Source organism: Monodon monoceros, unplaced genomic scaffold (genome assembly GCF_005190385.1).
Source record: "Monodon monoceros isolate NGI ecotype Baffin Bay Population unplaced genomic scaffold, NGI_Narwhal_1 Super_Scaffold_5, whole genome shotgun sequence".
NCBI classification, from domain to species: Eukaryota; Metazoa; Chordata; class Mammalia; order Artiodactyla; family Monodontidae; genus Monodon; species Monodon monoceros.
Window position 1 is genome coordinate 112,808,747 of NW_021703782.1, and position 12,799 is coordinate 112,821,545.

General features: G+C 66.7%; 1 protein-coding gene across 10 annotated transcripts in view; it reads right to left on the bottom strand.

The window, feature by feature from the left end:
* Nucleotides 1-4,532: 4,532 nt before the first annotated feature.
* Nucleotides 4,533-12,799, bottom strand: part of EXD3 (exonuclease 3'-5' domain containing 3) — a 74,679-nt gene continuing 66,412 nt past the window's right edge. For 3 of the 10 annotated variants that reach the window (XM_029201537.1, XM_029201536.1, XM_029201540.1), the window contains 3 exons: nt 6,960-7,053; nt 5,222-5,260; nt 4,533-4,922 (listed from right to left, as the gene is read on the bottom strand). In XM_029201537.1, coding sequence (XP_029057370.1) covers nt 4,609-4,922; nt 5,222-5,260; nt 6,960-7,053 — 447 coding nt within the window. In that variant the 3' untranslated portion in view covers nt 4,533-4,608. Of the gene's footprint in view, nt 4,923-5,221; nt 5,261-6,005; nt 6,173-6,468; nt 6,697-6,953; nt 7,054-12,799 lie in introns of those variants that run through there. The other 7 variants (XR_003790641.1, XR_003790640.1, XR_003790639.1 and 4 more) reach the window with 7 other exon arrangements.

A 12,799-nucleotide genomic window follows, 5' to 3' on the forward strand; every position in this document is an offset into this window, starting at 1 on the left:
GGGGGGCCTGGGTAGAGATCCCGGGTCTCACTCTGCTCTCCTGGAGCGCTGGCCACGGACCCTCAGCGTTCCCAGCACCCCGGGCGCTCGCGGTGACGAGACCCGCCAAGCCCGATCCGCGGGACGCATTTCCACGAGGCTGACACCCCCACGAAGAGCTCGGGCGTGTGACCTCAGCCACGCGGGGCCCTCCCGCTCGAGGACGGCGCCCCTGGTGGCCCGGGTCACCCCGAGTTTGCTCCCTAACTTGACGGGCATGAGGGGCCAGGCCCTGAGGCTTCCGCCCTGCCCGGAGAAGAAGCAGGTCTGTAGGTGCGGAGGCCCAGGGCTGGGGGCGGTTTGGCAGTGGGGCTCCTCAGTGGGGGCCTGCCGCGCTCTCCTGGGCCACCCCCATCAGCACGAACGGGACCGGTAAGGCCTGGCCAGGTGAGCAGCCCCAGGCAAAGTGCCAATGCTGCTCTGAAAGAGAACTCTGAAATGACTCATTTCCAAACAGTAAACGCATCTTTTATTGACACTCCAACACTGCGGCCCCATTTCCTCGATAGGATTTAACAGTCTAGAGCTCTGCCGTGGTCGTTGGAAATTAAGGAGGAATGAATCTCGGAGCAGTAGGCCTGGGGCAGGCACTGGGATTGTTTCAGAGGCTGCTGGGAATTCCCGGGGAGGCAGCTCAGGGCCTCGGCCGGGAAGACCACCCTGTTAGGCCTTGTTTGGGGATGAGCTCGGTGGGTGTCTGCCCCATGCCCCCCAGGCCTCGAGACTCACAGGGTGAGCCCTCACCTTGCCTCGTGACCTGGGAGGAGTTGCAGCCAAACCGAAGGAAACACTGGGCAAGACCTCAGGCCTGACCCTGGCTGACTCCCTCGGGGTCCTTCCAGTGGCCAGGGAGGGCCGCCCGAGCCCCTTGCTTAGCTCTTCTCTTCCTGAGGCTGGTGGTCCAGCTGCTCTGCTCAGACCTAACCCCCCATCCCCACCCCCAGGAGCTCTCCACTATGCAGGTGGGTAAGCCCGGGGCTGTGCTTGGCCTGGCCATGGGTGCCCCTATTGGGGGCCCCTCCTTTGCCCCACTCATCCTGTGGGGACGTGTCGCTGGGCGCAGTAAGGGGGCCTGGATTAGTGGCTGCTGAACTGACCACCTCCCCGGCACCAGAGTCAAGTCATGGCTCAGAGGGAGGCCCAGCTGAGGCTGTCCTGGGCTCTGTGCACCCAGGCCCACGTTCACCTCTGGGCAGGGACCCTTGGAGTGGGGAGGTGTGACCCCGTGCAAGGCCATGACCTGTTGGGCAACCCGCCCCTGCCTGCCGCTCCCTGGAGCAGCATGGAGGGGAGGGAGCTCTGAGGACATGTCTAGGGCAGGACCTCCTTCCAGTCACGTCTGTGGTTTTTGTGTATCCGCCAGGGCCTGGCTGTGCCCAGGGCTGTCCCCAGAAGGTGGTAGGTTCACAGAGAAGCCCCAGCCCAGGTGGGCTGAGGCCCCCTGGCCTGGAGAAGAGCATCTGGAGACCCCACTGGGTCCGGGAGCAGAGCCTGGGAGAAAAGTCCCATTGACACCCCTGGCGGGCGTCAGACAAAGGGTCCCTGTGAGCTCAGTGTGGGAACTTGCGGCCGCCACCTCGAGCCATGAAATCCTCAGCTCGGTGCCCCTGGCAGGGATGGTGCGGCTGGAGTGGCCACAGGAGCGTAGCCTGAGGTCGCTGCCTGCCCCACCCTTGCTTCGCAGCATGGGTCAGACAGGTGTAGCCCCGGCTACCACCTGGGCCTCCCCCTCAACGCGCTGCTCGTTTGTGGGGCTGGGGTGATGGCCACCCTGTCCACCTGTCCACGGGGAGCCGATGGAAGGCCCGTGGCTTCTGCTCCACCGCGGCTGAGGGTAATTTTTCTCGGGGTCGCTCTGGTCCACGCCCCATGTGCCAGGAGCTGCCCTGTTCAAGGACAGGACAGGGAGAGGGACATGTGGGGCACGGGCTCCAGGAAGCACTTGCCCATGTTTGCTGAAGGACATGTCCAAAAGGAGGACGTTTGTTCCAAATGCCTTGCGGGGGGAGGAGGCTCATCCCTGCAGACCCAGTCCTGGGGCTCAGAGAAGCCCCTCCCATGTGCGTGGCATTCCTTGGTGGTGTGGTCACTTCCACAAACAGGCAGGGGGCTCACTGGCTCTGAGGGAGAAGCCCTTAACCTGGATCTGGGGGGACAGACCCAACCCTGACTGCAAGGCTGGACCCCTGTCCTCCTGGGAGCTGGCCCAGGGGTGACACCCTGGAAGGCCATGGTGGGATGGAGTCCAGGGCTGGAGAGGGCTCGCACCTCCTTCTGGGGACCCCTTCTGGGGTCCTCCTTCTGGGGACCTTCCCCAAGGCTGGGAAGGTCTGGGAGGGGCGGCCGGGAGAGGACAGTGTGGAAGGGGCGATGGCCAGAGCTGGGCCGAGGCCCGTGGCCACCTTAAAGCGCTCGGCAGGGGTGGGAGGGTGAGCGGGCAGGCGGGCAGTGGGGGCGGGGCTTCCAGCTAATTCATTAAAATGTGTCGGGGAGCGTGGGAAAGAGGAGAGTGTTTCTTCCCAGCAGCCCAGACACCTGGTAGAAGGGCCGAGAGGATAGAGATCAAATAACAAACACTCAGCCCCGGGCCAGCGGCGGCCTGAGCGGAGGAAGGACGCCCGGGGCAGGAACTGCAGCAGACAATCGCTGCAGCGGCAGGCCTGGCACCGGGGCCACAGCCCACCCTGTCGGCCTGGCGTCTGACCCCTAGCCCAGAAAGGGGCCTGAAGCGGTCACGGGGCAAGGAAGGCACTTCCCGATGGGCCAGGACCAGGGTGGGGGCTGGGGCCTAGGATGGGCTGGCAGGGAGCGAGTGAGCCCGGAGGGTCCCTGGACAGACGCAGCCAGTCTGGGCAGCAGAGGGGTGGGGAGGCGGGAAGCCCAGCTGGATGGGGCGGGCGTGGCGTGAGGACCAGGTCCCAGTCAGCTGTCCTCTCCTCTCCCTAGAGGGCTGCGCAGGGGGAAGGGCAGAGTGGAGCTGGAGCCGGACCTGCCTGGCAGGCCTGGAAGGACACGGGCCTCGTCTCCCTGAGCCTGTGGTCCTGGCCTCTCCCTGGCTCCGGCCTCTGCCTGTCCAGGGCCGGCTGCGACACCAGGGCCTCGGGTCACAGAAGAGTCTCCAGGATGCAGCTGGGCTGGGGAGCGGGGCCGGCACCCCCGGCTGCTTCCTCTTAACCCTACGGTGGGAAGGAGTGTGGACGGGGCTGCCGTCCCAGGACAGGACGTGCGGCTGGAGGTCCCGCTCTTGGAAGCAGCACCCCAGCGCAGAGGGTCCCCGCCCTGGTGGGCGCCCGCTCACCCTGGCACCCCTGCCCGCCCCTTTGGCTCAGTGGCAGAGCTGGCCCTCGCACGCAGCCCACGTCCCTGGGATGGCCTTCCTCTCTCCATCTGTGGGGCGACGCCCTGGCCCAGCAGGCCCCTGGGTTGCTGGGGAGCTGAGTGGGTCAGTGCCGGGCACCCAGCAGGGGGCTGCACCCTGGGGGGCTCAGAGGCATTGGCCACCCTTGTGTGGTCAGGAACAGAGGGATGGGGCAGAGGCCGGCATGGCACCGTCCGTGCCCCGCGGGCCTGCAGGTGTGCCCCGCCCTGGGGAGAGGCGGCACCCTCCCCCGCCCTCAGGCCCCGCCACTCCGAGGCTTCCGCCTGGCTCCTCAGCGAATCTGAGCTGGTTTCCGCCCCGGGGCAGGAAGGACAGGAAAGGGATGTGAGCCGGGGTGGGTGCGCATTCCTGGGGGTGAGCCAGGAGGAGGCAGGCGAGGGCAAGACGGGTCTGTGCCCAGGCCCTCTGCTCGCAGGAGCCCCGACGCGGCTCCACCACCCGGCCCTGTGGGCCCTCTGGGTGTTGGCACTGGCTCTGAGCCTTAGTTTCCCTTGGGAGTGGGGGCGGCAGCAGCTACTTCCTGCCGTTGGGAGGATGGAGGCTCAAACGCACATGTACTCAGGGCCCTCCAACACGGTGCTGAAGGCTGGTCTCGCTCATGCGAGGAGGCCACCCAGCCCTGAGCCTGCGTGAAGGAAAGAGGCCCTGTGGGGACATGGCCCAGCTGGGGCCTGTTGCCTAGGAAGGACCCCCATCCGCGCTCACTGGAGTCTGAAGTGCCAGGAGGGTCTCGAGGGCAGCCCGGCTGGGCCCTGAGCCCACTGCGGGGAGTGAGTGGTGCGGGGGCCGGCACGTACCGCCACAGCAAGGTGGGTGGACCACACAGCACATGGGGCCCAGCCACCCGTCCTGCACCCCTCCAGCCCCGCTGAGCGCCAGCAGACTTGGGGAGACCCCCGGTGCGGCCCTCGGGCCTCTGCCCAGGCCGTTTCCTCCTCCAGGCATGCCTCCCGAATGCCTCCTTGCTGAGCGCTGGGCAGTTCTTGGCTCAGGGTCCAAGCCTCCTGCCCGTGAGGAAAGCTCCGTCTTCCCGGGACGGCTGCGAGGGACTGAGTGCGCTCGGGGCTATGGGGTGAGACGGTACCCAGCAGCGGGAGTCCACGACCACCACCCGTGCAGCTTTTCCACTTTATTGCCGGCTGCCTGGGCCCCCAGGAGTGACGCAGGCCACGGGGCCGTGGGCCCAGTCCTCAGGAGGGGCTGCTGGCTGGGCTGGGGGCTCTGCTCGGCTCGTGGGAGCCGGGGACACCTTCCAGAACCTCTCGGAAGTTCTCGGCGACTCGGCCCAGGTGGGAGCCCTCCCAGAAGACTTTGCCGCAGCCCGTGCAGCAGTAGAAATGCCGCAGCCCCGGCCTCCGCAGCACGCCTGCCGGGACCCCCGACAGCTGCAGTCGGGTGCCGTCGCCCAGTGTAGCCGGCACGCGGCTCTGCAGGTCCTCCTCCTCCAGCCAGCGGCAAGAGGGCTCGTAGGTGCAGCCCCCAGGGGCCTCCTCTGGGGCTGAGCCTGGACAGGTGGAGCAGCCACCCTGAGCCCCCGCCCTTAGGCATGCGGCCCCCACCCCACTCTCTCCAGGGGCCCCTCCTTCCGTTTCCCTAGCCACCTCCCCACCCTGCCTCCCCTACCCAGGGACCTCTGGATCACAGGTGACTGACCCCTCTCTCTTCCCAGCCCTCCCTGACACTGCCCCCCAACCCCCCAGGGCACAGGGACCATCCCCTCAGAGTGGTCCCCTCTGCCCCATCCTGGGGTGGGTCCAGATGCCAGGGCCCCTTGTATCCTTGGTGGGTGCTCCCAGGGCTCACCTGTCTCCCGTTCATCCTTGATTTGGGCGGCCTCGTCACCTGTCAATCAAGGATGTCAGGGTCTGTTCTAAGGATAGACTGGCAGCCCCAGCGCCCACAGGGCACCTTGAAGTGCCCAGCCTTTCCCCCACACCCAGCAGAGAGGGCAAAGGGCAGGGGACCAAGAAGCTTGGCGCCAGCCCAGTCCCCTCCCATGGGAACTCACACCTTGGGAGGTTCTTGGGGCTCAAAGGTCCCTGGGAACCATGTTCTGGGCGTAAGATCGGCCGATTAGGGCACTTGGGGGCCTGAGAACCGGCGGGCAGGGTGGGGTGGGGGCGGCCCGTCGGTGGCGATGAGCAGATAAGCCCACTGCCAAGGAGGGAGTTTCGCAACCAGCCAGCACCAGGTTGGTGGGCGGGCAGGGGCCCAAGGGACCGCTGGAGCTCAGGGTGTGGGAGAGACCCTGGGAGGCGGCCTCCTCCTGACCCTGCGGGAGGGCCCCACCCGCACCGAGGGCACGGTGTGACGGCCAGGCCGGCAGCAGCCAGGGGCCAGTGCGGGATGGAGGCGGCGACGGCCGAGGAGCCCTGGCCAGCAGGTGGGAGAAGCGTCCCCCAGGCCCGCTGACCCTCGTAATTTGCTTGGCAAACATTTCTTTGCAGATGGTTCCAGATTAACTGCAGCCAGATCTGAATGGATGAGGCGCCCACACCAGCCCTGTCGCCCCCGTGGAGCCCAGCGAGGCCATGACCTCCGTCTGGCCTCCCTGCTCCGCCACAGCCTGTCTGGCCCCAGCCCTTACCTGCCAGCTCGTGAGGGTGCTGCCCAGGACAAGTGTGAGCCTCTGGGTGGAGTGTCGGGGGCTCGGCGGGGCTGGAACCCGGGGGGGCCCTGTGGGGGGCGCTGCTTGTGCCCTGCCCCTCCCCCCAGCCTCCAGCACATCCTGGCCATGCTGTGGAGAGCTGAGAGCTGCACAGGGCCGGACACAGGCCGTCGTGACAGCTCAACCACTACGTGGGTGGCCCCAAATCTCCGAGGGAGGCGGGAAGGACAGTGAGAAGACAGCTGGAGGAACACCAGCTGTGCAGAGGGGCCCGGAGGCACCCTGGCCTCAAGCTCACCCCTTCGGCTGCCCCAAGATGCCCTCTGTAGCCACCCCATCCCGCCCTCCATGGAAGGAAACTGAGGCCGGGCCCCTGAATAGGACCTGCCCTGGTGGGGGCGGACAGCGGGGCTCACCCTCCTTCCTGTGCACCCAGGCTCACCTACGTTCAGACTGCTACTTGGCAAGGCCAGCGATGCAAGTGTACGCAGGTGAACGTGTGCGCTCTGCCCGTGTGCGTTCATCTGTGTGCGCACGTGACCGAGTGTGCACGGGCACACGTGAGAGCACATGTGCCAGTGAGCGTGTGTGTCTTCATGTGCAAGATACACGTATGCGTCCGTGTGCGGGTGCGCTCCACGTATGGGGCGGGGTGACTAAGCAGGGCCCACTGCAGAGAAAGTGGGGGACACTATCCCAGGGGCCCTGAGTGCTGGAGCTTCCCGGTCTCCTGGACCAGTGGCCTGCACACCACACAGAGGGGAACAGAGGCCGCGACCCTCATCCCGGCCCTGGACACTGTCCACCCCCACACCCCCACCCTGGCACCGGCACCTCCCTGGCCGTCCCTGGAGGTTAGCCCTGGGAGCACCCAGCAGCTGGGCCACTGCCCACAGACTCCACGGAGCCCTCTCCTGAGCGAGGCACACTCACCTGTACCGCTAGGGCCTTCTGGGTGGCCGCTGAGCCACACAAGCTGCTTCATTACGTCCTTGGAGACCTTCAGGTACTGGTGACAGTTGCAAGCCTAGGGACGGAGGAGGTGCTGAGTCTGTGGAGGTGCTCTCTGTCCCTCCAGCCCCAGCCCTGTGTTCCTTGCAGCTCTGGATCTGCCCAGGGGGTTTCACAGAGACGCACGACACCTCCCTTCCTCTTCTTGCAAGACCATGGGGCACACCACCTCCTGGGAGCCCTCCCTGACTGCATGGGCTCCAAGTGGGCCCTGGGCAGGCTCTTCTAAGTCCTAAGATGCTAGAGGCCTCTACCATCACCCAGCTGTCCTCCCCAAATCCAGAGCCAAACCTGGGCCCCCTGAGATGGTTCAACATTGGTGGGGGACGCAGGCCCAGCATCAAAGGGTCAGGGTGGGTGGCCCTAGAGCTGCTCTGACCCCTCAGCCCATTTTGGGGCATGCCGGGGCCATTTCAGTGTCCACGCTTTTTTTTTTTTTTTTTTGCGGTACGCGGGTCTCTCACTGTTGTGGCCTCTCCTGTTGCGGAGCACAGGCTCCGGACGCACAGGCTCAGCGGCCATGGCTCACGGGCCCAGCCTCTCTGCAGCATGTGGGATCTTCCCGGACCGGGGCACAAACCCGTGTCCCCTGCATCGGCAGGCGGACTCTCAACCACCGTGCCACCAAGGAAGCCCGTCCACGCTTCTTGATGACTCCTGCTGCCTGCCCTGCGCCAGGGGCTGGCATGGTCTGGCGGCTCCTGGGCACCGAGTGTGTGAGGGGCAGAGGAGCAAAGCCATTTTCGCTTCCACACAGAGTCCGGGTCGAGGACACGTAGCAGGCTCAGCCGCACCGACCTTACTGTCCCCGAGGGTGGGGTGGGGCTTGTGGGGCCCATCCTGCCCTTGCAATGTGGCCACCCTGGGGCTGCTCCATGACAACCACTGCCTGGCGGGGTGTCAGGTCTGGACATAGGATTCCCAGAGCGAGGCAAGAAGATGGGGTGGGGGGCCCAGGCGCCCGCTGAAACCCAGCTCCCAGGCGGGTACATGCAGGTATCCTGTCACGGGAGGGGGGTTGAGCCTGTCCACGGGGAGGAGGGGCCGTGATGGGTGCTCAAGCGACAGCTCCGGGCCCCCTCCTCACCTGGTGAGCCCTGTCAGTGCCCTGGACGACAGAGCGCCTGGGGTGGGTAGTAGGCGGTGGCCACGGGCTCCTGGAGCCACGGGCTTGGGGCGGGGAGAGGGCTCCTGCCCTGCCCCCCCCCACACCCTCTTCCCACAGCCTTTCATCACGGAGCCTGCTTTACCTGTGGCCTCACTGCTTGGCCTCCAGCATCACAGCCCGGGGTGGCAGGGGGGTGGGCAGGCGCCAGAGGACGGGGCCGCCTCTGCTGGGGGGCTGGGGGGGCGGGGCTGATCCTCACGCAGGACCCTCCCCTGGGCCTCTCTGGGGGCCTCCCCCCACCGACTGCGGCCAGACTCTGGGCTGGCCTCCGGCACAGGGAGACCGCTGTGGGCTTTGCCCTCCTGGTTGCAGGTCCAGGGGCTCTTGGGGCAGGAGTGAGGGCAGAGCCCAGGCTGCAGGTCAGGCCCGTGGTCACTCCAGGCCCAGCTGGGGAAGAAGCTGAGAAAAGGCGGGCCGTCTAGCCTCCGGCCGCTGCCCTGGGCTGCCTGCCACAGAGGCCCAGGCTCTCCCTGTCCAGGCCACCCGAGGGGACAGCACCAGCAGGTGTGGGAGGGACGACTCAGCGGGAGGAGGGTGGGGTGGGGTCCTCCGCAAGGGGTCCGCCAGCCTTCCCAGGACCAGCGGTGTGCACGCCTGGGCGGGGCCGCCAGCTCACGCTGAGTCACTGCGCAGACAAACGCCCGGTGCTGTTGTCCGTGAGGGCCGGCCCCACCCTCGGGAAGCACCGGTGCTAGTTTTCCCACGGCCGCTGCCCACTGTCGGGTCTTGCTGCCACCCTGGCCCCCACCCCCACTCCCGGCTGGAAAAGCTGGTTCTGGGCCACCTGCCCACCCCCAGTCCTGTGGTCCCCATCTGTAGGAGGGCCTGGCACCCAGGGCTTCCCTGTCCATCTCCTGTCCACCTCACGGCCTAGCAACGCTTGCCTCACCACCTGCTGTGGGTGGCCGCGGCCCTGCCCTTGTGGGGCTCGGAGCTGAGCGCACACCCATCACCCTCCCCACGCAAAGGGGGACGGAGCCCCTGACCTCCCATTGTGGAGAAGGGGCCTCTGAGGGGCTGAGTAGCTTGCTCACGGTCACACTTTGGCTGGCCAGGACCCCACACCTGGCAGGGTCCTTACCCCGCCAGCCCCCAGCCTCGGGGATGCGTGCAGGTGGTGTCTGAGCCAGGTCCACTTCCTGCAGGGGGTGTGCAGGCCCCAGCCTCGGATGCCAGCAGATCTGGGCAGACGCCAGTTGGGGGCCGTGGGCTCCCTGGACGGGTGGACAGTGTGGTCTTGTTGGTCCCGCCCAGTCTCCTTGCCCCCATCCAGCCTGGGAGCCTGGGGGCAGGGCGGGCCTCCACCCCCAGAGCCTGGCTGGGTGGGAGGGGCCAGGTGAGTCGGGCAGGAGGGGCGGGGAAGGTTCCTGGCTCCCCTGTCCCAGGGGTCCACCTGCATGCCTGGTTGCCACAGCTTCCAAGGGTGCTTGGGGCCAACGTCCACCGTGACGCCCAACCCCAGGGTGTGAGGCTGCCTCTCCGGGGCTGGGCTGCCAGCCGGGACTGGCCCAGGGAACTGGTGGTGGTCCGGGACCCAAAGCCAGGCAGGCCAGGTCTGGTGGCCCGCCCTCTACGGCCTGTTCCCTTCCCCCAGGCCCAAGGAGGGCAGGAAAGGCCACTTTCCTGGGAGGCACCCCCAGCCCTTCGCTGGGCTTGGCGGGTGTGCGAGCTGGCACCCTCCGTTCCTCTAAGACTGGGACTTGGGGAGGGGGAAGCTGGAGGGCTGAGGAGTCGGTTCCCAGGTGCTGGGAGCCATGCCCCTGAAAAGGCCAGCTCTCAGCTCTGAGCCCAGGAATCCCACCCCCACCCATCACTCTCCCCGGGGAGTGACTGTCACCAGTGCAGCCAGAGCTGAGCAGGGGCGAGGTCACGAGGTCTGTCCTGAACTGTGTGTCCCCAGGCACGTCTGCTCCCACCAGCCGTGGACGCACACTTGCCGTGGTCCATGGTGTCTGCTGTGCCACCAGGTAGTGGACGGCTGGTGCACCGGTGTCGGGAGTGGGGAGAGGACTGTCACAGGCAGGCCGGACTGGGCCACAGAGTGCGGTGGGAGGGGCCTCGCACACACTCCTGCCCAGAGCCCACCAGCCCCTGCCAGGGCTGAGAGCAGCGCCGTGCGAACTGCTTATAAACACTCTTGGACCCCCATCAGCCCCGGGCCTCCCCGAGTGGGGTGCTGAGGGGGGCGCGGTGGGAGATGGGCCTCACCAGGGGCTGCCAGGGCACAGGGCGTGAGAGAGGACCAGCGGTCCCTAGGGGACAGGGCGGCAGGAAGTGGCCTTTCCAGGCTGGGAGCCTAGTGGAGGGACCCAGTTCTGAGCAGGACCTGGGCAAGGCTCCCTGCCCAGCCGGCAGCCGGCCTGACCATGCTCCCTGGCAGGCCAGGCCCACCACCCAGTGGGATGTGAGGTACGGTCAGTCTGGTACCCAGGCCCCAGGAGGTCCCACAGGCAGGGCGGAAGGGGGCTTGGGCTGAGGAGCTGTGACACGCTCTAGAGTAGTGGCCCATTTCTCGCTCACTTAGAGCAAATTTACAGCAAAGCATAGAAGAGCAGAAGAAAATAAACATCATCCCCGCGCGGCCACTGGGCGAGAAAAGCCAGCGTGGGGTGGCGGGGTCTCTGGCACCTTCCCGTACACACCTACACTCGGCAAGTGTCTCCTACTCGTGCCAGAGGAGCTGCAGGGCACCAGTGTCAGTTCCCAGGGCCCTATGGCCCATTTGGTCCCTGCCAAGCGCCACCCCCTGCCTCACCTTGCCTGAGGTCCTGAGACCAGTGGGTCCAGAGGCCTCCCAGGGCTGCCTTGTGCACCATGACCCCCCAGAGCTGCCCCCAACAAATGGTGCAGGGCCAGGGACAAAGGGCTGGTGTGAAAGACCCCCAGCCTGGGGGCGGGCCTGACACCTCGCGGAGGAAGCACTTAGGTGGCTGCTCCGCACCTCACTCCCCCACGCTGTCCGGCGGCACTTCGAGGGGTCCTGGGTCAGCTGCCCCCCAAGTGCCTGGGGGGTGGGGCTGTGAGCCTCCTTCAAGACAAGCTGGCCTGGCCCAGGAAGGCCCTGCTGGCCCTGGCACTGGGTTGGGGTCTGGGAGAACTGTGGCCCCTCCCGTCACAGCCGAGACCCCAGGCACTTGCAGGGTCCAACCCCCCCACCTGCCAGCCAGGGGCACAAGCTGGGGCAGCAGGACCAGGCCCCAGGCCCCCGGGGAGGTGTGCGGTTGAGATGGGGCCTGCCTGGGAAGGTTTAAAATCCCAGCCAGTGCTCTTCTGACCTGTGAAGCAGGCTTGCGGCCCTCTATCCCCACTGCTGGAGACCTAGGATGGCAGCCCTGCAGGGGCCCCGCTCTGTGCCCGCCCTGCCCCCAGGCCCAGGAAGGTCAGTTCCCACAGGCCCGGCCCCTCCCCCACCAGGCCACGGTCCATCCCCTTTGTGGGGCCGGGACAATGTCTCCGCAGACAGAGCGGGGGATGGGCCTCTGGCGCTGTCGGCACCCTGGGGGGTCAGGGGCCACGGGTGCTGGGGCCTGCAGTGTGTGACAGACCCTGACAGCGCCAGGTCCGGGCACACGCGTGTGCACTGGCACTCCGCAGGCGTGTGGCTCAGAAGCACCCAGGTCCTCGGGGTGCAAGGGCACCAGCTTTGGGGCAGCTGAGTGTGTCCACGTGTGGGCGTGAGTCAGGCGTGTGAACACGGAGCCTGTGTGACCCGGCATGTCACGTGAGGACAAGGGGCCTGCGTGAGTGGATGTGCCTTTGAGTGCTCGCCCAGCAGCCTGCAGTGCCCCGCACGGGGGGTGGGGGGGTGGGGGTGGAGGTCCGGAGGTGTGTTCCTGGGGTGGGAGGAGTCCTGACCGGGAGAGTCCGCCTCTCCCAGCAGATGGGGAGGGGACAGTGGCATCTGGGACAATGGAAGGAAAGCCACGTGCCCCTGGCAGAAAGATAAGCATGGTGTCCGGGACGCAGTCTGGACGACACAAGGCCTGACTGAGGGGCACTGCCCGGCTAGGGCCACCCCGGTTAGGGACACAGGGGAGGGTCTGAGCCCCTCCCTCAGGCTCTCTGGGGCCGGCAGGCCTATGGCCTGGGAATTGGTCACCCCCTGCCCTGTGTACCTTGGTCCTCTCAAGCCTTCACCCCCTTCTCCTTCCAACTGTGCCAGCCCCGGCCCAGGGCCCACTTAGGACCTGGACGTGCAGACCCCGCTGCATGGCGACAGCCGGACTGACAGTCCAGCTTAGGCCATCTAAAGCCAATCAGAACGAGACCCCATGTCCAGCTCACTTGGATGGGTCGGGGCCAGTGTCCACTGAGGCAGACAGAGGGGTGTGAGCCACTGGGCCTGGACAGGTGGCCAAGTCCCCCCCTTCTCATCGCATCCTGGACTCTGACACAAGACAGTCACAGCCCCCCTCCAGGGGGGCCAGGGAGAACGCGGACCACTATGTGAATTTCAGATAAAACATGGGATTCTGCTCTGAAGTTCGCACTTATCAGGGTCTGTCCTTGCATTTCCCAAGTCCAGCACCCAGCCCTCCCAGGCTCATAGAAGGAGCAGAGAGAGTGAGAGAGCTGCACAGGAGGCCCCGGACGT